Source organism: Furipterus horrens, unplaced genomic scaffold (genome assembly GCF_987537825.1).
Source record: "Furipterus horrens unplaced genomic scaffold, mFurHor1.1.pri manual_scaffold_5, whole genome shotgun sequence".
NCBI lineage: Eukaryota > Metazoa > Chordata > Mammalia > Chiroptera > Furipteridae > Furipterus > Furipterus horrens.
The window spans coordinates 34,813,048-34,836,188 of NW_028327175.1; the positions used below are offsets into that span (position 1 = coordinate 34,813,048).

Here is a 23,141-nt window from a genome sequence, read left to right on the forward strand (position 1 = left end):
GCTGAGCCTCCAACAGCCTGAGGAGACCTCCTTCCCTGGAGGGCTCCTGGAGGATGAGATGGAGACCCGTTCACCCAGTCTCAGCACTCAGGCTGGTACCTCCCCGTCATCCTGGCCCCGGAACCTTCTGCTGAGCAACCTTCTCCTGAAGGGTGACACCACCCCTGCCCTCCACAGAGTCAGCCAGGTGGGGAAGGGGCAGCAGGTGACCCAAAGAAAAAAAAAGAAAGGGAGAAATTGGAAGAGACTCTGGGATGGCGATTTCAACACAGGTAACCAGGGGAGGCCCACATCGTCCGCAGGAAGAAGGCCTCAAGCTGAAGTGGAGGGCTCAGGTGAGAGCTCAGCCGCTGCTGCTTGTCGTGGGGGGGCGACCCAGCTGCGCACGGTGCTGGTGCCAGGCACAGACCTGCTTCCTTGCCTCCGAGCTCCACTCAGGCCTCGCCACAGCCCCACTTCGGTACCCGGCAACTGTCGGGGCGCGGCCCCACTCCACGCCCTGCGCACCTTCCGTGCGGTCCGAGCCTCCCGCCACCCCGGTCCCCTTCGTGGCCAGCGCTCCCAGACGCCCCAATCAGCAAGGCCCGTCTGCGCACCCTTTCATCCTGCCTCCACCGCCAGCCTCGTCCGCCCTCATCCGGATGGGGGACGCAAAGACCTGACCCGCCGTCCCGGATGCCCCGGAGGGCCAGCTGCGGCCGTACGGGCACTGCCTCGAGAGGTTCCCACGGCCCTGCACGTAGAGCCGGTGGACTCGGGGCCTGCGTAGAGACCGCCTTGTAAGGCAGAGGCGGTGCTCGGACCGCGGCTGGGAAGGACCAGGGGCGGGGCTGCAAGGCGCGCTCGGGTGGGCTGTGGTGGGGGCCTGGGCGGGGCCGGAGGCAAGCGCCGGCGAGTGGGGGCGGGGCCGGCAGCAGGCTGCGGTCGGGGGCCGGGGAGGCGCGCGGAGCGTCCTGGGGGTGGGGGCCCTGGGGTCTGGCGGGACAGGGCGGGGCGGGGGTGGGGGTGGTGGCCGCGTGCAGACCAGTGGGGGCGGGGCCGGGGCGGGGCCCCGGGCGGGGCCCTGGGCGGTGGCGGCGGGAGCGCACCGCCAGGCACCCGGTCGCGCGCGGCCGAGACGCGGAGGCGCCGCCGCTGCAGTCCTTGCGAGTGCCAGGTAAGCGGCCGCGGGGTTCGGTCCTGGGGCACCGCGCAGACGGCACAGCTCAGGGACGCAGGGCCCCAGGCCCGTCCGCTCCTCCCGCCACCTGCTCTCTCATCTTGGGGCTACCAGGCGGTCGGCGCTGCGTAGGGTGCAGGTCTGGGGACGCGGGGAACGCTGGCGGGAGTAATTGGCGATGCAAAGGACAGGTTTATAATTGGGCCCCAAGCGGGACGCTTTGCCTTTCTTCGCTTCGGTACCCTTTTCAGCCCCTTCTTTCAGGGGCCTCGCGGCAGCCCCAGCTCCAACCCCCCACCGCACCCCGACCCTTCGTGTTCATTTGCTGAAGCGCTGTTTATCGATGCCGAGGCCTTGGGGGGGGCCGCTGCCCGTGAGAGGGCGGGAAATTAGGATTAAAAGGGTTTAAAATGAAGCCACTGCCCTAGAGCCGCACGAAACGGCCATTTGTGTCCAGGGGCCCAGATGAGCGTTATCCTGAGGCAAGGACTGAGCTGCCCCTTTTAGGGTCCCAGCCCTTCTCCACCCGGCACAAACGTCACCATTATGTCCAGGGCAAAGCGTCGGGCCTACAGTCTGCAAATCGAAGCTTCCCGAGGGGCTTTCTGTTTTTTGTTTGTTTTTTGTTTTTTAATCGTTCAGAAGCCGCGGCTAAGATAAAGAGGTTGACGGCCGGTGCATTTCCCACGCACCTTTGGGGGCAATGCCCGCCTTTGAGGGTGGGTCCTGAGAAACCCTTTATTCTGCGGTTTCAGTTTTGTACAGACGTCTTGCGACGCGGTGGGAAAAATTTTAATTCGCGCTTCTCTGTTGGGACTGCTATTTTGATAGGCGTTGTGTGTTCTCCGAGATCTGACACCTTTTAGGATGAGCCGGGCGATGCTGTCATCCACCTGCGCATTTCATTGGCTGATTCCCCTGACATTTATTGGATACTTGCGGAGTCCCTGGGGGATGCTGATAAAAGGACCTAGCTCCCTTGGCTGCCATCGCCTGCCTCCCAGCACTCCCCAAGGCCAATCTCTCAGGGAGGACTAGTGGGGGAACGGGGTGGGGGTGCTCCCCAGAGCCCAGACGAGCCCCTGGCCTCTATCTAGGACGTGATTAGTAAACACTGACCTGAACTCTGATTGCACTGGGATCACATCCGGGGATGAAGTGATTCTGCTGGGGAGGGAGAACTTGGAACAGGCAGGAAATGGGGGGTGTGATGGGCCCAGTGAGATAGACCACAAGGCTTCCTGGTGCCTTAAATTGGACTCCATGATCCTGTGTCTGGTACCAGCCCCTGTTCCCATCACATGGTGGGAATCGCAGGGCTCAGTGATGCGGTGATGGGGGAAGAGGGTGCTGGGGAACTTCCAGGGAGCTGGAGCTCTGCAAATGCATGCCACGTGAGGGTGATATATGCATGGTTTCCTCCGGAAAGGCCCCTTGGCTTTCATGATTTCCAAAGGGATCTGACTCAGAAAGGTACCATAATTTAAGGGCTACAATAAAAAATTTCTCTCCATCTCTAGGGAATGAATGATGAGGTGATGGAGATTAGAGGAAGCTGTGCCGATTGTATTCTTATCTCCCCTGTATTGTTTGGCTGATCTCCTGAATCCTTTCAAGTTGCAACAAAATAACTTGTAACTATGTAGAAGGTTATAAATGCTAATGATGGAAAATGTGCAAATTCCATAAAGAAAATTAAAACCACTCATCACTGATGGAGGTTTATGAAAAATATTTGAGTAGCCAAACTGTCCTCAGGGGCGTGTCCATATGCCTTCTCTGCAGGGGGCAGGGGAGGGGGGGAATCAGTGGAGCTTCTCTCTGTTGAAGAGGCTTAGAAGTATCAAGGGAACACTTTGTGAAGTATATGATTGTCTAACCACTATGCCGTACACGTGAAAGCAATACAAAATAATATCGAAAGTAAACTGTAATTGAAAGTTGGTTTTTTTTTTTTAATATAAAAAGGCTTCCTGGGGAGTGGCTGTGCTGACTTGAAGCCAGGCCTATATATAGCTGGTGATGTTGCTGGTGAGGCTGGAGGAGCATGCACAAGAGATGCCATCTGAGGATCTTGAGGCAAGGGGCCCAGCTGCACCTTGAAGTATCAGGTCCTCCTCAGGCTGTGAGATCTGGGCCCTGAGCTCGTATCCAGAAACCACTCTGGACCCAGGGTGGTTTGGACATGGTGCCAAGTCCACCTAAGCCTACAAACCCAGGACCAGGCAGATGCTGGACTTAGGCAGAATGGACACTACTTCTTAAATAACAGGTGTTTGCTGGGAAGGAAGCAGAGGGGCTGCCTGTGTGGGGCCCACCCCATCTGGAGCTTCAGCTTCTGTGTGGGTCCTCTCTACAGTTAAACCCCCTCCTGGGGAGACCAGCTTCCTCTTTGGGTGGGGATGTAGCTATAGTGTCATGACCGACGCTACTCCTAAGCATGGCATCCCAGCTCCACTGAGTCTCCTGGGCAGCTTCGTAGTGCCAGTTCCTGGCAATGGCTTTAATTGGCCCTGCTGGGTTCACGGGGGAGGGTGCAGCCCACAAGAACCGCATTTGGGGGAAGGGCAGCTCCCCACAAGGACATGACATGCTGTCTCCAAATCTCAGTTCCTGATATGGGAATTAAGACTTTTTCACCTTTATATTTCCCCTTTAGCTGTGTAACAGCATGTAATAGCAGCTCAGTGTGACTGTGATTGATTCTAAATGTCCAAATGCAAGATCTTCTTTGGTGAAGAAATGTAAGAAGTCTTTCACAAAGTATAAGAGAATTATAGCTTTCTGACTTTTGTACCATACTAAAATGTCTTCTGCAACCCCCCATATGCCCAGAGACCTAAACTTTTTAGCAGTGGGAAGTGTGAGCTCATCCTCATAAGACCGTGTTCATGCCATCTTTTTCTTTTTTAAATTAATTTGTGACAGGGAAGGATGGGGCCTTCCCTTTCTTAAGCCTAAAATTTAAAACCACCTGGAGCCCCTTTTTGCCCTTCTGCCTTTTCCTCCTGTAGCACAGCTTCTCTGCATGTCCCCAACGGTCCCAAGTGTGATTTTCTTGGCGTGATAACTGGGGCACCCCGTGTGGGCTCCACGTGATCTCCCCTGCCCTGGGCCACTTTTCCCGAGATCTCATCCTGTAACCCTGTTGCACCCATTTGTTCAACAGATGTCTGAGTACCTGCCAGGTGCCAGGTGAGCTGGCGTGGCCTCTGCCCTGGGGAGCTCTCACTCTAGCTGGAATGTCACAAAACAGCCAGCGTCCTCTAGGTGACCTCATTTAGGCCTTACACTCCCCACTGTCTCATCTCTTGGTGAGAGGTGAGCCAGGCGGGCAGGTTGAGCTCCACTGTGGGGGTGTGCATGTGGGCCTCGCACCCAGGAGTCTGGCCCTAGAGTCGGTGTTAACTCAGGTACCCCTTCACCTCTGACTTGAGTGAGCTCCCAGGAGCCTGCAGCCTTGGGGTCTGCACAGCCCCTACAGAAGCGTGTGTCACACACCATGCATGTCATATGGTCCTCACCACTGTCCACTTGAAGACCCTCAGCCCCTCCCTGTCCCCCACCCCACCCTGCTCTGGTTTTCTTATGCTGTACCATAGCCACCCCCTGAAACCAGGAGTTAAGGCAGTGACAACGTTCTGTTTGCTTATGAATCTGCCTCCCAGCAGGGCTTGGCATGGGTGGAGGTCTCCATTCCCTTGGCCTTGGCCAAGCAGTTCACAGGCTGGGTGGACTGTCTGAGGCTCCTCTGCTCAGTCCTGCTCTGCCACATATCTGGGTTTATGGCTGGCTGCCACAGCGGGGTCTCTTCTGTCTCTTGTGAGGTTTTTCCAGAATATCAGCTTCAGGCTCTCTTTGAGCCATCTTAGCTTTCTGCCTCATCTGTTAGTTCATGGCTCTCTGAGACAGGTCCCTAGAGGAAACCAAGTGAGAGGAGTCTCACCATTTATGCTTTGACTTCAGAAGTCAGCAGCTTCCCTACCCCTGTGTTCTGTGACACAGGCAGTTACCGAAGTGCCAGGGTTCCTGAGGAGGAGCCTCACAGTGGGAGAGGCATCAGGGCGACAGTGGCTGGGAGGTACAGACTCCCCTTCCTTGATGCCTCTGAGGGCCTCTTTTGGAGGCCCAGTGGTCTCCCATGCCCATGTCTTCAGCCTTTGGTAGTCACTGCGGCCTGTTCACGTCCGCACTGCACCGGAAGCCTCTGAATCCTGTACTCCTCTTGCCCCTGTGGTCAAGTGTCCACCTGGTCCCTTCCTGGCCCTGCTCTTCCTGTGGTCTTATCTCCTTAGCCAGTTGTTCACATTTCCTGGCAGCAGGGCCCACCCACCTCTGAGGGGAGCCGGCCTCATCAGTCCACCTCGCACTGCACCCTGGTCCTGCCTCCTGTGGCTCACCAGGGCACCAGGCTTGGTATGTCCTGATCTAGATACTATTCTTCCTGGCGTCAGCGTGTGCCTGGGGCTGAGTTGGCACCCTGGCAGTCAGGTCTTCTCCGCTAGGGCCCTCTCCACCTTGGCTCTTTCTTCTTTGAGTATCTTGCTTTCTGCCTGACTTGCCACACAGGTGACTCCTGCCTCCCACCCAGGAACCCACCTGCAGTGGGCTCATCTTCCTGGAGTTTTCTCTATGAAGTCCCACCCCTGACTCGGGGCCCCAGCCAGCCCTTCCCCTGAGACCTGGAACCTGACCCAGTTCATCTCACATGTGCCCTCAGCACCATGATTTGATGCACCGAGCTCTCTCACAGGTGACTGTTCCTCCTCTGCAAACCTGGTCATAGTTCTCCACTGCCTGCCCCACATGCCTGTTGCCTTGTCCTTGGGTACCTCTGCCACATCCACCCCACTTCTGTCTGCAGCCTTGGTGCTGTCCATGATAATGTCCCACCTGTGCAGGGTGGGCTGCAAGCCTCTATGCCTGCGTGAGGGGCCAACTAAGGACAGAGTAGCGCTGGAGAATGACGGAACTCATTTGAGCCTCTGGATGTCCCCAGGCCGGATGTGGTGGCTGCTGTCTTCTGTTCCTTAGGGAGGCGATGTGCTTTTGCCCTGGTTTTACCACCTACCACTGTGGTTATGTTTAACCTTTATGTCTAGGAAACCAGAGGGCACACATTATGCAGTGCTGACTTATTTCAGTCAGTCCTGTGTGAGCAACTCTTCCATGTGGTCTTGAGTGGTCAGTGTGTATGTGTGCCATGCCAGGAGCCCACCGCCATCATTTACCCACTGTGTGGCTGATGGGCATGGGGTATGCTTCCCTTTTTTGGCCATTGTGAACACAGCTGCCTGAACCTTCCTGTAATGCTCTTTGGAGCACACATGTGAGCGTTTCTGTTGGTGAATGCTGATAGAGATTAGGACCTCGGTTATCCACATGTCCCACTGCAGTCTGTGTTGCCAAGGCAGCTGAAACCTCATGTCCCACATTTCTCTGTCTCTCCTCATCCTGCAGCATGTGGCATCACCGCCCTTTTGGTCGTCAGCCATTCTGGAGGGTGTGGTGGTATCTGCCTTGGGGTTTATTTGCACTTTCTGGGTTATGTACATCCCCGTGGTCCTGGGCATTGGATGTGCTCTCACTGAGTGCTGGGCCAAGTCCTTGCCATTGTCCCAGAGCCTTCCATCTCTCTTGTTGATGAGCAGGGCTCCTCATAGGCTCTGGGATGAGCCCATGTTCACAATGAGTAACAGACTCCTCCTTCCCTGTGGTTTGCCTTCTCACTCTGTAATATTTTCTGATGAACAGAAGTTCTTAATTTTAACCTGGTGCCATATGAATACCTAATGATGCTTGTGTCCTATGTAATGAATCTTCCCCTGCCCCGAGAACATCAGATGCTCTTGTGTGTTATCTTCCTGCAGCCTCATTACCCTGCCTTCCCCTCTTCAGTCTGCCGTGAACCTGAGCTGATGGTGTCAAGAGCCAGTGTTCTTTTTTTTTCCATGTGTCTATTCAATCAACCTATCTCCATTGACTGAAAACATTCTTTTTCCCTTTTTTCCCCTCTGCAGGGCCACTTTTGTTATACTGAATGTGTCAGTATATGCTTGGGTCTGCTGGGGCTTTATTCTGTCCCACTGGTTCATTTCTCTTCTTGGGCTAGAACCACTGTTGCTAAGTGTGATGGTTTTGTAGTTTTTTGGTAGGTATCTTTTATTTTATCAAATTAAGGAATTTCCTTTTTTTTCTAATTTGCTAAGAATTTTTATGGTGAATAAATACTGAACTCCATCAAATGCTTTTTCTGCATTTATTAAAATGATAATATAATTTTTATCCTCTATTCTGTTAGCGTGATGAATTATATTGATTGATGTTAATGTTAAACCAACCTTGCATTCCTGGAATAAACCTGATCTGATTATAAGGTATTGATTCTTTTTATCTATCACTGGATTCAGTTTGTTAATATTTTGTTTAGGATTTTTGCCTCTACATTCTTAAGTGAGACTGGCATACATTATTCTTTACTTGTAACACCCTTGTCAGGTTTTGGTACCAGATTGTTTTAGCCTTATAAAATGATTGCGTGGGGGTATTTCATATTTTACTCTTCCCTGGAAGACTTTATATAAGATTGACATTATTTCTTTTTCAATACAAGGTAGAATCTACTGGCAAAGACATCCGGAACTAGAGTTTGTTGTGAGAAAAGTTTTAAATAAGGATTCAAGTCCTTAATAGTTATAAACATAATTCTTATAATAATTACAACAATATCTATTTTTTGTTGCCTTTCAGCAAGGTGGCTTTTTGGGGGTTTTGTTTTGAGAAATCTGTGTTTTTAGAAATTTAAATTATCAAATGTATTGGTCTAAAGTTGTTCGTAATATTCTTTCATTATATTTTAATCTTTTAACATCTATATAAGTTGTAGGGATGTCCATTCCTGACATTATATATTAATCTTCTCTTTTTTTCTTGATCAATATCCCCAATATTTATCAATATAATTGGTGTTTTAAGGCAGTAACTTTTGATATTATTCATCCTCTGTATTGTAGTTTTCTAATTTATTAATTTTTACATTTATCTTTATTGTTTCCATTGTTTTTGTTGTTATATACATGTGGATACACACATGTTTCCAGCACATTTATGTATTTTTTCTTGGGTATTTCCAAATCATGAGTTCTTTGTAATGCTCTGTTGAATTTGCTTTGCTGTTAAACCCATCCACTGAGTTCTGAATTTTAGTTATTGTGTTTTTAGTGCTAGAATTTCTAAAGTGTTCTTTTTCAAAGTTGCTATCTACATTTTTGTAATTCCCAGTTCTTTGCTGTAATTTCCCATCTTGTCCTTTTCCTTCTTTGCACGTAGCACACTCTGCCCTTTCTTCTTTGCCTGCGGCACATGCTGCCCTTTCTTCTTTGCACACAGCATGCGTAGTTGCTTCAAACTCAGTGTCTGATCAAGCACCAGGAATTGGAACCTCTGGGTTGTTTCTGTTGTCTGTTCTGCAGGCTCTTGGCACTTTCCCCCCTCGTGTGTCTGATTATTTGTTACTGTGTACTCCGTCGTCGGCAGCCGTCCGTCTCGAGAGACGATGGTGTAGCTTCTTAAGAGTCTGTCTGCACCACCGAGAATGGCTGTGCAGTCCAACTCGGGAGTGACACGGTATCTGTCTCCTCCCGTGTTGAATCGACATCTTGTGATGACGCTGGAGTGTCCTCTCCAGTGAAGTTGAAGCTACAGAGCCTGGGCAGGGTGATATGGAGGGTCTGCTGTTGCCCATGCAGCAGACCCCACCTCTCTTCGCAGCTGAAGGATCCAAGGGAAAGACGGAGTCAATACAGCTTGGCTTCAGGTGCGCCGCAGGAGTTGCCGGTGTTGACTACAACGTCAAACCGCCTTAGGGACTCCGGCTCCGGATTTTCTGTCGGGGTTTACTCCCTTAGCCTTTCCCCTGAAGAGGTATGCCGCAAGGCAGCGGAGGTTTTTTGGAATCAGAGTTTTCCTTCTCTGACTGTGTACTAGATATCGTAATCAAAATATATGCGTAGAAATATTTTATAGTCTTGATGACAGTCTTTCTCTAGAGAATTTTTATGTGTGTCCTGCTGGCATTTTGGGGGAATAGCAACCAGAGTCACCTGAATCCAGGTTGTAGGTTGAGAGGCTGAGCTGACTTGATCTCCTGCCAGCTCACTGTCACTTCTGTGCATCCCGCGCAGGAATAGCTGTGAAGCTCTGTGCTCAGCCTGCAGAGTTCCCCACTGCTCTTCCAGCACCAGCCAGTGCCCACAGAGGAACGGCTGAGTACACGGCTGCCTGTCCACGGTTCCCTCCTTCCTGGGGCCTGGCTGCTTACTTTTCTCTCTCCTATTAGCACATGGGTGTATTGACGAAGGTGGGTTTCTAATAGTCCACTCTTCCTCACTGCCTTGTGGGCTAGTGGGCCACGCCTCTGTCACCAGAAGTAGGAGTGTAGCATCTGCGTTTTCAAAGCTGCCAGCTGGTTCTGATGGGTGGCCTGGCTGAAAACCCTGTCACTGAGCCCCATGTGCTGTGTCTGGACTGAGCAGTGCCTGGCCAGGTGGAAAGTGGTGTTTGCAGGAATACGCCCATGCCCACTTCCCCTTATGCTTACTGCCCTTCACACCCGCGCCAGGTTCCCCCTGTGTCTTACCCACAGGGTGGGCCCTGCTTAGTTCTCCAGTTTTTCTTCCTGACTATAGTGCTCTGTCGGCTTCTTCTCATATCGCCTGCTTTTGGGGGCAGGAGATCTTTGAGGCCTAAAGGTATGACACTGTGTTCACTGTGAACCAGGCAGACCTGGTCGGTAGCCCTTTCCTGCAGATCCTCTGAATTTTCTGGTCGCATTCCTGTTGTTCCTGTGGTCACCTCACTGCTCTGGCCTGAGCAAATCCCAGTTCTTTCTGACTTCTTCCAGCTCCTGGAGCTCCAGGCATCCCTGGGTTATGGCCAAGTCACACCAGTCTCTGACTCTGTCACTATGTGGCCTCCCCTGTGTGTGTGTGTGTGTCTTTCCTCTCTGTCTTATAAGGACACTCTCATTGGATTCAGGGCCACCCGGACGACCCCAGCTGATCTCATCTCAGCACCTTTGGCTTGATCACATCTACCAAGAACCTTTTCCCAAACAAGGTCCCAGTCACAGGTTCTGGGTAAGGACAGGACACACCTAATTCAGGGCCACCATTCACGGTACTACACTTGCCCCCTACATAGGGAGCCCTCATGAACCCCAGGCTGGCCGCAGGAGTAGACCCTCTTCTACTCCCACTGGTTCCTTGTGGGGCAAGGGGCTTGTGCTGATTGACTGAGTAAGGGAAACAGTGACCAGAAGTTTTTACAAGTGTCCTCATTTAACCCTGTGTACACCTGCTGCCCTTGGCCACTGCTGGCTGGCTGTGTTCTTGGATTTCATAGGAAACATGCTGATGGAAACCAGGGTGGCTCTGGAGGCAAGGAACTAGGGCAAAGTGTGACTCCTGGGAGGCCAAGAGTCCCAGCCAAGTGGGGCCCCCTGAACCACAAACTCCATAGTGACCAGGAAAGTTCCTGCTGTGGATACCAGTTCTTCTGAGGGGCAGGGGAGGATAACTTTGCCTTCTTCAGTTTTCCATGCTGGGAAGCCTCTTGGCCCACAAGGTCATCTGTTGGAGAGCTTAAGCCTATCCTGGGCTGTCCCCATTACTCCCAGTTCTGTCCTGCCCAGGTCCTTTGGGGGCCCAGGGTGAGGATAGCCCTGGCCTGGGGAAGTCTTGCCTACTCTGCCTTCTTCTTTTGTCTCTGGGAGAAATCATGTTTGACCTGTGAACAGGGACCAGGGAGGGTGTGATTTAGTTCTCAGGCTTCTCCAACTCCATGGACCTTCTGGGCCAGCAGCCTGAGGCTGTGTGACAGGACATGAGTGGCATCTGCTCACACAGCCTTAGTCCAGGCAGGTTGGCCTGTTGGAGCAGCTTGACACCTGGACTGTGAAGAGTCAGGTTGCTGTGGGTGGTGGGGCTGCTTTCCACACTGAGTGGGGGCTCCAAAGGCCATTCCTCTGCAGTTCACAGGTGCCTCTGGACTCAGAAAAGACTGCTTTGTCCGGCTCCAGGAGGCTCCCGCTGCCTGGGACTGTCCTTGGATGAGATGAGTGGTCATTCACATCAAGTGTCTGGGACAGCCACTGGGTGGGTGGCCATTTGTGATTAAAAATGTGAACAATTGCCAAAGGGCTGCATTGTACTCAAATGGACTCAAATAAAGAGCTGAAAATGGGGGGAGGGCAGTGCTGGGTTGGCCCTGGGGGGATCCACATGTTTCTGATGGCCTTTGTTCCCCTGAGTTCATAGGGGGTGGGTGGTAGGTTGTGCCCTCTCCAGGGGCAGCACCAACACTCCTAGACCTCGACACTGGGGGCCTGAGCCTCCAGGGGCCTCTGGGCCCTGGTGGGATGGAAGCGAGAAGAGGGGGGCGAGCCAAAAGACACCATCCACCTCCCGACTTCAGGCCTCTGTGGCCTTTTGAATTTACTGTCCCACCCTGACCTTGTCTTTGCTGGGGGACTCACACACACACCCAGACGCCCCGGCAAATATCACAATGGGTGGTGGCGGTCAGGGCCTATGCAAGCCTGGCAGATTGCCTCAGTGAGCAGAAGGCTGTCCCTGGACCAGCTGACCAGGACTAAGCTTCCCCTGGTGCCTCTGGGGCAATTGTGCTTGGGATTTATCTGAGGGCTCTTGCCATTATCCCTGCCAAGCCTCTCTCCCTGCCAGTCAGTGTCCTGGAACCAGGCCCTAAAGCAGCCCATGGAGCTTGCCCAAGGGGGCCTTCCCTGGTCCTTCGTGCCCGGGGTTCCAGGACCCGCTGCTGTGGAGGCCTCTGAGAGGAGGGGGTACAGGCTCTCCCCCTACTTCTGCACACTTTGTGCGGAGCCTCCTGGCTGTCTTTGAGAGTGTAGCGGTGTCTGGCAAGGCACTTCCTGTGCCCAGAGCCCCTTCGCAGGTGCCCTTAGCTTATCTCTCATCACCAGAGCTGCTCCCTGGATGCTGGATGAGCCTGGAAGTGTCAGACACTCCACTGAAGTCTGAGCAAGAGTCAGTTTGAGGGACTCTCAGCAATGCTTGCATTTCCAGGGCCTGCGAGGTTTCTCGTAGAGACCATGGGCCTTGGGGTCATATCAGTGGGCCCAGCGACCGTCCAGGGGCTCCGGGTCCCAGCCCTGCTGGTGGGCAGTACCTCGGACCCCTAGGGCGTGTAACAATTTGGAGGATTTCGGTGGCACCACACCCACCCCTCAGAAGCCCATGGGGCTGAGGACCAGTGACGCCCAGGAAGGAGCTCCAGGAGCCTGGGTGGCTTCCTTCTGATGACCACTCTCCTGGGAGCCCTTTCCCACCTTCATGGCTTGTGGTGACATTTGTCACCATCCTAGGAGAAACGCCCCATTCCTGCAGAGCACAATGGGGCCCGCCCGTCCGTTTCCCAACCCAGCTTGCAACACACATGCCCCAGTGGACTCCAGCCCACCTGAAGGGGTTGGCGCTGTGCCTTTGGGGAAAGAGGTTAATGAAAAGAACCCATGCCGAGACCCTGCATTTAGACAGCAGAGCCACTGCCAGGGCAGCTGCAGTGAAGGCTGGGCAGCCTCTTCAGGAGCTCAGCAGGTGTGGCTCCCCATCCCAGGCCCACAGGCATCTGAATCATGAGGGCACTATTCTCTTTAAAAGGGGAATTTTCCCATGGGGTTTCTGCATAACCTTAGTTACACCAGAAGGTTCTGGAGTAAGGATTGTGTGATGTCTCACCAGAGCTAATCAACCCCCGTCCCCACCCCAGTTATTTGGCAGAGAACATTTCTCTTGTGTTCGTGGTGGAATCCAGGTGGCCCGGGTTGCAGAACATTTCTCGGAACAGTGGGTTCTTGCCACTAGTGCACAGGCGTCTTCATTCCACCATGTGCTGTGAGCCCAGACTGCTTAGGGGCAGGAGGCGGGGTTGTGTCTCCGTCAAGGGTGAGGGCTGAGTTTCCAGCAATTTGGCAGAGCCTGAGGCCTAAGTGGCTGCCCACGGTGGGCATCCTCCTGAGAAGGGGCTGTGGCGACAAGACCTCTCTCTGAGGGCCCTCCCATGAAAGTCTGAGAGCAACGCCCAGGGCAGGCCAACGGGCAGAGGACACAGCTGGAGGAGAGGATGGTGGGGTCCAGCGTTTCCCAGAGGGGGTCCCAGGGAGGCTGTCTGTACTGCTGCTCTGAAGCAGACATTCCCCGGGGGGAGGGACTATTGGGGGGTGGGTCTTGCACAGGCCCCAGGGAGGGCAGTGGGAGTATGAGGTGGGGTGGATGGTGCTGGGTGAGCTCTGGGAACCCTGAAGCAGGTCCAGTTCCCACCCCCATGCATCCTGCTAGCCTGTGCCCTGCCCCACTCTGCCCTCCATCTCTGGGCTGCCCACCTCACTGTCAGCGCAGCTTGTCCACAGGCTGTCACTCCAGCAAGGCTCAGTCATTTTGGTGCACTCAGCACCCACCTGGGGAGGACAGTGTGTCAGTCAGCTTGATAATGCCCAGCCTGCCCCAGACAGTGGCACCAGAGGACGCAGAGTAGGTTGGAGAGAGCCGCAGGTCATGAGGGACCTTGGGAGCTGGAGGGCACCTGGTTACCAGAGGTGAGGTAGTCAGTCCCACCAGCCAGGTAGGATTGCCGGAAGTGCCAGTAGTGAGGGTGTAGACTCGGGACAGGACAAGGGAGCTGATGGGGCATTAGTAAGGCTGGGCATGTGTTTGGGGGAGCCTGAGAGTAAAGGTGATTCACACCTGAGAAAACAGGCACACACCCATCTTTTCATTCCGGGCACAACCACGTCCTGTCTAGGAAGGGGAACCAAGAGAGCACAGAGCTGCTATTGCTACTGTCTATAAACCACACCTGCCCTTGCTCACAGGCACTTGGCCCTGCTCATAGACACACCTGGCCCTGCTCACAGACACACCTGGCCTTGTTCACAGACACAGTTGGCCCTGCTCACAGACACACCTGGCCTGGCACACAGACACACATGGCCTTGTTCACAGACACACCTGACCGTGCACACAGGTAGCCCTGTCCTTGCTCCAAGACACACCTGGTCCTGCTCACAGACACGTGACTCTGATTACAGTCACACTGACCCTGCTCACAGACACACCTGGCCCTGCCCACAGACACATCTGGTTTTGTGCACACACACCTGGCACTGCTCACAGACATACTTGTCCCTACTCACAGACACACTGGCCCTGCTCACAGACATACCTGGCCCTCCAACAGGTATCCCTTCCTTGCTCCAAGACATGCCTGGTCCTGCTCACAGACATGTAGCCCTGCTCATAGACACACTGGCCCTGTTCACAGACACCTGGCCCCATTGCAGACATGTCACACAAATTTTTATTCCTCCTGTTTGGGGCACTGTGTGCTGATATCATGTGGCAACTGTGACTGCCACCTGTTGGGGTCTGTCCTGTGTCACCTTTTCTGTAGTTTTTGCCTCAGGCTGTCAAGTCTGTGAAATGGGGCCCAAATTCATTCTAGAAATAGGGGCCCCATCATGGCCTGTCTTTGGAGCATGTATAGCCTGGGGGGGGGGCAGGAAGACTGTATCTGAGAGACAGCCCACCCCAGTGGTGGGACAGTCCCTGGAGCCTGGTGGACACTTGAGGGGCAGGTGTCCTCAAGTTTGGATGAGGTCACCTGACCAGTGGCTTTTGGTTGACCATTTCCGGATGCTGGATCCTGCATCTCCTGCCACTCTGGTCTGTAATTTCATGTTTTGACCGCCCTGCCCTCTCCAGGCCCTTCTTTGGAAATGCACATCCAGTAACAGAGTCTGTCCCCACATCCAGTGTGGGTACTTTCATCAGTTTCCTTCTGACCCTCTAGGGCAGCCCCTGTCCTGCCTCAAGCAGGACCTGGTGGAGGCTAATGGGTCCCACAGAACTGGATGTGCTGGCTCCCTGCCCCTGCCCTGGTCCTGTTCGACACCATCAGAGCCCAGAGCTGCTGAGGGGATTGCCTGTGGGGTCCCTGCCAGAAAGGGCCTTGTGGTGGGCCGCTTGGTTAAAGGCCCAGGGATGGGGAGGGACACAGCTCTCATCTTCTTGCCCAGGGAGCCCAGCTCTTGGCTAGGCCAGCAGGTCTCGCCTCCCCTGTCTGCCTCCCTCCCTCTCTGTGCATTCCTCCTCTGCCTTCTCCACCCTCCGAGCATATACACATCTCAAAGAGTCAGGGGTCTTTCCAGGGAAGCAGATGAGAAAGGGACAGGAGAGACTGGGTTTTCACCTGGAATCAGAGGTCCTGGACCGTGAAATAAATCAGAACTTGGCTCACTGGGGCTTTCCCGAGACGTTGATAATCCTTTCATTGAGGGAGCAGGAAGAGAGCCTCTAGGGTGTCCAGGCTGCCATGTCTGCAGCCAGTCAGAGTGCTACCTGATCATACCTGATCAGTCTCCACTCCTACCATACGCTGACCTGTACCCTGCAAGGGGAATCTTGGTCAGGGAGGGATGATCTCTCCTAGAGATGCAGGGCATACACCTGAGGGTCCAGGGCACACACCTGGGGTACAGGATACACACCTGGGAACATAAGGTATATGACTGGGCACGCAGGGAACATACCTGGATACAGGGCACACACCTGAGAACAAAGGGCACATACCTGGGGGCACAGAGGTCACAATTGGATGCAAGGTACACACCTGGAAACACAGTATACACCTTAGATACAGGCCACACCTCAGAAAATGCTGCATTCGGTGCGTTGGCATTTTGACTTCTTGGGAGCCTCTTCCTCTAAGTGACTTTATGTTTTTGTCATGGTGGAAAGTGGGTGGCAGAGGTGGGAATAAGCATTGAAGGCCACCATGGATTCAGACTCACTGCACCCCCAGAAACTGTGGGGGCAGGAAAGCAGAGGGCTTAATTTCTCCTCGGTGCACAAGCCTCCATTGGGGGAGAGAAGCCAGGCGGGTCAGGGGGTGGAGGCTGGTGCTTGCAGGGAGGTCCTCCTGTGCAGGCTGTCATTGTTGGTACAGAAGGGCCTCTCTGGACACCTCTGTGCTCCAGGATACTTCTGCTGGAGCCCTCGGCTTCTTTTTAAATTAAATTAATTATTATTACATCATTATGGAACTAGCACATGGATTTATTGGGGCAATTCAAACAACAGAAGCACGTGGCCCAGCCAACTGCAGTCCTCCTGGCAGCGCCAACACATCTCTCTTGTTCCCATTGTCTGTTTTCCCAGAGTGGGATGCATGGTTTCTGCTATCCCATGTCCTGCTTCTCCACACAACAAACAATACCCTTGGAGATCTTCCTCTATCCACACACAAGGTCTAACTCCTTCTGCTATTTTTGTTAAAATAATTTAAAAGATATTTTTATTATGATAATGCATGTTCATAGTAAAACAAAGTGGAAACCCAGAACAGAGAGCTGTGTTCTGGGTCTTGAGGCCACGTCACCTCTGCAGATTCAAGGTCACAGACTGAGTGGTTGGCAAGGGCAGTGGGGGCAGGGAGGAGGTGCCCTGCTCCACCCACTTTCCACCTCGGTCATTACTCCAGGGCCCTTCTCTCTGCCTTCACCTTGAACATCTCTGAGGACAGACTCTATGGCAGACCCATCGACAGACCCAGAATCAGCCCTGAAACAGCATGGACAGGGAAGGCCTGCTGCTCGAGGCCACAGCTCCAGGAGGAAATGTCCAAGGTTGAAGCTGCCTGCTGCCTGGTGGAGAAAGATCCTGGCCAGCCGCCCCCACGGCTGGGTTTAGAGGGCTTCTGCTTGCAGGCCTCCTGTTCACCTCCTGGACTGTTCCCGGCCTCCATGACCCAGTCTATCAGCTCTTCCCAAACTTTCCCCCCAGGTTCCTTTCCTAGGGCTGCCTGCAGACTCTGGGCCTCCTGCACCCTCTCTGAAGTTAGCCATGGATTCCTGCCATGCTGACCGCCACTTACAACCTGCTTGAAGTGTGGCAGAGCCACGGAGCTCGTCTGTCTGCAGCCATCCTTGGCCCCTCACCCCTCAGAGCCACAGTGTGTGTAGAGAAGTTCCGATTGGAAGGGTTTTTCTTCACAACATTTAAAGCATGGTCCCTTTTCTCCCTGTGCCCAGGGCGGCAGACAGAGACCGACACAACTTGACTGCATTCTCTCTGCTCTTTCCTCTTCCACCTGCTCGCCATTGTGTGGGGTTTTCAGTCCCGTGGGATTCAGGGCGGCATTGGTGGCAGACGCCTCATGCACAGTAGCCCACATGCCAGTGCCTTCATGTGGCTCCAGTCTCCCCTCACACTTCCCCTCCAATCTGTCTAAAATGATCCCGCCATCTTACCTGCCTTAATTTCTCCTTGGTGCTCCTCTTACTACCTGATGCAATCCCATTTATCTGTTCGTTTACCTGTTTATTGCCTGTATCCAGCTGGAAGGTAAAGCTCATGACAACAGAACTTTTTCACATCTTATTCAGTCCTTCTCACCTTTTAATGTGCTGTGGAGGCTGATCTCCCAGCTTGGCAGGCTTGCTGTTGGTTCCCTGGTGTGCTGGCTTGGTCCCAGACACTGAGCAGAGTGTGGGGGCCTTTGGGGAGAAGCCCTGGCCTCCCTGACCCAGGCCCTTGCTATAAAATCTTGCTTCTGAGAAATCAGCAAAACACAGAAAAGCACGAGAAGAATGACACATAGTTCCGACACCAAGAGACAGCTATGCTGATTTCACTTGGGCGTGTTTTCTTCTCATGATACAATGTTTTCTGGACCATAGAACATACATTGAGCTGATGGTGTCATAAAAGGCTTCGTTCTCCTTGACCAAGTTGAACAGACATGCATATTCTCACAAGTCGACTCATGTTTCTAGTAATTTCTTAGCCACTTTTCCTTCCTGGGCACTGAGTGCCATGTAAACACACTCAACTGATCCCAGACGAAGCTCCTGTTTCAGACAAAGAAATGGTGTCAACAATAAACCTGAAAGCAATTCAGTTGACACCTGACTCCTCACCTTGGTGCCAGATCCCTTAGAGAGATAGCACTCCCTGTCCAGCACCTGTACCCTGCAGGAAGCTGGAAGTGCTGATCCAACTCTCATTCATGCCCAGAGCCAGCTGCACTCTATCATTGGGTGTGTGGGGTTTCTTTCAGCAGCAGGTGTACTTTTTGCGCCATCACAGAGGATGGGGAGAGGGTGGGACCGCAGCCTGTGAGGCCCCTGTGAACATTCAGTCCAATGGTTGAGGGCATTTGTCTTCTACCTGTTTGGAATTTGTAGGATCTTGGGTTCAGCAGGGCCACCAGGACCCCCCACAATGCCAGGTCGCCCATCTTCCTCTAACTGGTGCTGAGAACGCAGATTTGAAGGTGATTTTCAGTGCATGGCAGAGTTGTGAACAAGCTCACTATTCATGGCATGGACTGGTCCCCGGATTTTGTGTTGTGCACCAGTGGGTCCTGAGTTCTCTCCCCTCATTGAATGAGGCATAGATAGATGAGCTCCAGGGCTGCGCTGCTCTAGGAAGCTGCTTCTGAGGGACCCACGAGAGTCTTACCCTCGGGTTGGGCATCTCGGAGTCTTGCGCTGGCCAACAGCAGTGAGACAGTGGGAGGCTGCATGGCTGCAGGCATTTGGTGTTCTGTGCTCCTGACACCTGCTAGAGGCAGCATGGGCACCTGTCTTCTGAGCCTCCAGAGACCCAGCCCAATTTTGAGGATCAGGGGTAGAGACTCATGGACAGGCCAGGGCAGGATCCCTGAGCTCCCTTGATGGGGCCCCCTGTGGTAACTGCCCCCAGTGCCTGTGGTCCCCCCACCCTGCACCTGTGGCACAGCCACAGCTGACCCTCAGGGTTCCTGGGCAGACTCCCCAGGGTCTCCCTCTCCCCCTCATCTGAGAGCAGCAGGCTCAACCCTGAGGTGAGAGTAGCAGCCAATTCTGGATCCCTTCTCCCTGAGAATGACATCACTCTCTGGACCCCTGGAGGAGTGTCTTTCTGGGGAGTCACCCAGCAGGTGTGGCCCAGGGAGGAGACCGTGATGGGGGAGTGACAGGGAGATGAGATGGCCCTGAGCCCCCAGGTGGCTGGGATGGGTACGTCACCATGGTCCTGCCATGGCTGACGGCTTTGACTATCTGGGGAGAAGTCCTTAATCTACCAGTGGCTGACAGGGTACTGGTGCTTGAGGGGCAGTACTGAGTGCTGTGTCCAGCAGCAAGACAAATGCTCACCATCCTGCTGTGGCCACCTGAGCAGGGGTTCTACCTCCTCAGGCCCAGGGCTCAGCTCTGAGGGGTCCCAGGGGCACTGCCACATCCTGGGTACCTGCCAGCCTCCTGTCCTGCGAGCAGGAAGCTGGAAGGGCCTTGGGCAGTAGCCCCACAGAAACAGAATAACCCTCTTCTTCTCTCCTTCCTTCACCAGAAACATGGCCGACAGCAAGGCCAAGCCCGCCAAGGCTGCCAACAAGACACCCCCCAAATCTCCAGGGGACCCTGCAAAGGACAAGGCAGCTAAAAGGCTGTCACTGGAGTCAGAAGGTGCCAACGAGGGGGCAGCTGCCACGGCCCCAGAGCTCAGCGCCCTGGAGGAGGCCTTCCGGCGGTTCGCGGTGCACGGGGACACCAGGGCCACCGGGAAGGAGATGCATGGCAAGAACTGGTCAAAACTGTGCAAGGACTGCCAGGTGATTGACGGGAAGAACGTGACTGTTACCGACGTGGACATTGTGTTCAGCAAAATCAAGTAAGTGTGCCAGGGCTCTCTCACCATTGAGCCAGCTTCCCAGGGGCCTGTGGTCAGCCAGGCCTCACGTCCAGGGTCTTGCTATCTTAACAGGCTGTGAGGAAGTGTGTTGCTTTGAGATCCTTCCCTTCCCAGAATCATATGTCCAGGAATTGTAACCAGAACAGGCTGCCTTGGGGTGAGCTGGCAGCCCAGGAGGGGGAATTTGAAGGGGTCTTGGTGAGCTCAGTGTGAAAGGTGGCACTGTGAAGCCTGTCCCTAAGGTGTGGCCTGCATCGCGCCTGCCCCTCTGTGTGGTTCCCTTTTGCTTTGGGGAATAATTGCACATGAAGAAGACTGTGGGAAACAGCAGTTAGCACCTGAGTCTTCTTCAGCTGTGACTCTGACTCTGAGCAGTGTACTCCTGTGCTTCCTCTGTGTGCATGTGCACCCATGTGCATGCAAGTGCCTGTTCCTGTGAAGACATGGTGCCACACGTGTGAATGTGAATGTGTGCATGCTCATATGTTCCTGCACACATCCTTCCTCATCTCCATTCATGTCATGCTTGTTGCTGGAAAATGGCTTTATTTCAGCTTATTTTTGTCCCATGTCCATCGTGGTCGATATGACTTTGTAGTTATATGTTGCTGTGACCTTGCCATCTTTCATCCCAGATGTCCCCACACCCTCCCTGTTAATGGCCTGGCTCCTCCCTCCCTCCCTCCTCCTCCAAGCAGAGGCAGTGAACAGTATTTTTTTGTTGTTGTTGCCACCAGAGCCTGTGACTTCATGTTACCACTTTGCTTGTGGAAACATTGTTGGATGTATCTCCATCACAGTGAGGCCTCTCTGAGTCCCCAGCCTGTCACACCATCCTGACAGCCACCTGAGGTGGACTAGCAGCCATCACCTCCAGTCACCGTGGAGCCACGGGCCAGCTCTCTTGGGGTTGGCTCATCCCTACCCAGCAGGAGGTTGCAGGGGGTGGCCTGGCTGGGGCAGGGTGCAGGTGGCCCCATAAGTGGCCCCCAAGGGCCAATCATCGGGACCTAGTCATGGGGCACAGGAGACAGGCACTCACCACGTGGAAGGGACTCAGCCTTCCAGTCTCACCTGAAGAGGTGGAACCATTTCAGATTTACCACAGTCAGGTCAGAGCACAGGATATGGGATTCTGGTGGACTCTCCATTTCCTGTGAGCCTGTGTGCCTTCTCAAGGCCCAGGGTTAGAGGATGGTGTGGGGACAGGGACTGAAGGAGGTGCATGCAGGTAAGGAGGAGCGGGACGGGGGGTGCAGGTGAGGAGGAGGTGGGCACGGGCACCAGTGAGGAGAGGGAAGAGGAAGTGGGCACCAGTGAGGAGGAGGCAGAGCAGGGGCTGGGAGGAGGGACTGGGATGAGGCCCAGTATGGTCCCTTTGATCAGTCAGTTCCCTGGGCAGCTTCTCCAGGCCTTTGTGTCCTGTGTGTCCAGGAGAGACGAGGGGCAGGTCCAGGAGCAAAGGAACCCCCGGAGCTGTGTTTGTTGGGGGATGTTGCAGAAGGGCTGGGAGGTGAGATAAGTGGTGTGTCCAGGGGCAGGCCACCCCCTCAGGGAGTGCCACAGTTTCCCACACCCTCGGCACTGGCCCAGACATGCCAAGTGTCAAGGAAGGTGGGAGCAATTCTTCTTTTCCTTGCTCGTAATTCCTTCTGTAGTAAGTTGCCTTTAAGCTACTGCATGCAGGCATGTGCACACAGAAGCCCACAGTCCAAACACATATACGTACATACCTACGTGCACGTGTGTAGAATCTTACAGTACACATGCACAATACTTGCATGTGCACACAGGTAGAACTCAGGCTGCCCACACCCTTGCAGTGGGGGAGGTGGCAAGTGTGGTAGTGACTCATTCAGAGAACAAGTGCCCTGGACAGGCCCAGAGACCCTGTGTGCAGGAAGAATGTACATTCCAATGCCCACATGGGGGTCTTGGCATCACAGGAGTGAGTGGGCACCAGACAAGACCCCACTTGTATCCCACACCTGTCCTAGGAGGAAGGATGTCAGCTGCTCAGACCCTTAGGGCCTGAGTCATGGCCCCTAGCTCCTGGGTATGGCAGGCTCCTCACTATGGAGCCCAGGGGTCCCTTGGTGTCTCTGTCGCAGCTTCCTGTGGGGGAACACGGAATGGGAGAACAGGTAGCTGTGGCTCCAGCCCAGTGAGGGGTTATGGCCACTACACAGTGAAGGCCAGCCTGTGGTGGCTGAAGGGGCCCCTAGAAGGGAGCAGGCAGGGCCCTCTACCTGGGTGCTTGCTAAACACCACAGGGTTATAGTAGGAGGGACTCCTGCCATTGTTCCTGGGATGGAAGAAGTGGACATTGCCTGGGGCAGGGTTGTAGGACCCTGCAGGGCGGGCGTGGAAGCTCAAAGTTGCTGACTTGGTGGAGAAGAGCAGCTCTTTCTGTTTGGGGGCGGTTGCCAGGGCTCCCGGCGGTGACGCCAGCCAGGGTATCTGCAGCCTTTGTTTAGGTCCTGTCGCCATGGCAGTGCCTGTTTGTTTGGATGTTACTATGTGTTAAATTTTAAACAAATTTCTTGCAGCTCTATACCAAGTCTTGACTGAAGTCTACTGTTACCTAGACAAAGATTCCAGCGTCCTCCATGCCCCAAAGGACAGTGGTCAGTCTGAAATATTAATTAACTGGGACCTCGTATGCACAAGCAGGAGTGTCACCCTGACAGCCCCACTCGGGGGGCTGTGAACGGCAGCATCCTCTTCCATCCTGCCTGCGTGTGTCTGCATTTGAGGGTTAGGCACTGGGGCCCCACCCTGCAGGGGAGAGGCCAGACCAAGGGGGCAGAGGAGGGCAGGGGTCTCTGTTGCAGCCTCTCCTGACCCACGCAGGGAGGCCGCTCAGCAGCCCTCCTGCCTGGCATCCGGGTCCCAGGTTAGGAGGGAGCAGGTGGGCAGGGCTCCCCATCAGACCTGGAAAGCTGCTCCGTTCTTGCCACACATGTTATAGTCACAGCCAGGACACATGGGAATTGTCTGAAGCAGAGGCTCCTGAGCCAGGGGTGTGAACCGCAGAAGCTCAGCACAGAAGCACAGGCCTGGAGCCCAGATGCCGCCCAGCGCCTGCCCGGTGCCCAGAGCGGGCTGAACCTGTGGTAGGAGCCCAGCAGTTGTGGGGTGGGCAGTGCCGTGGAGGGGCTGGTGGAGTGGGCAGAGCTCTGAGTGTGATGTGACGTCTGAGAAACAGCACTGGT

General features: G+C 54.2%; 1 protein-coding gene across 1 annotated transcript in view; it reads left to right on the forward strand.

Annotated features, from left to right (window-relative positions):
• The first annotated feature begins 1,072 nt into the window (after window positions 1–1,072).
• TPPP (tubulin polymerization promoting protein) overlaps window positions 1,073–23,141 on the forward strand; it is a 28,030-nt gene continuing 5,961 nt past the window's right edge. The window contains exons 1-2 of the mRNA XM_090276271.1: window positions 1,073–1,156; window positions 19,585–19,905. Coding sequence (XP_090132397.1) covers window positions 19,589–19,905 — 317 coding nt within the window. The 5' untranslated portion in view covers window positions 1,073–1,156; window positions 19,585–19,588. The remainder of the gene's footprint in view (window positions 1,157–19,584; window positions 19,906–23,141) is intronic.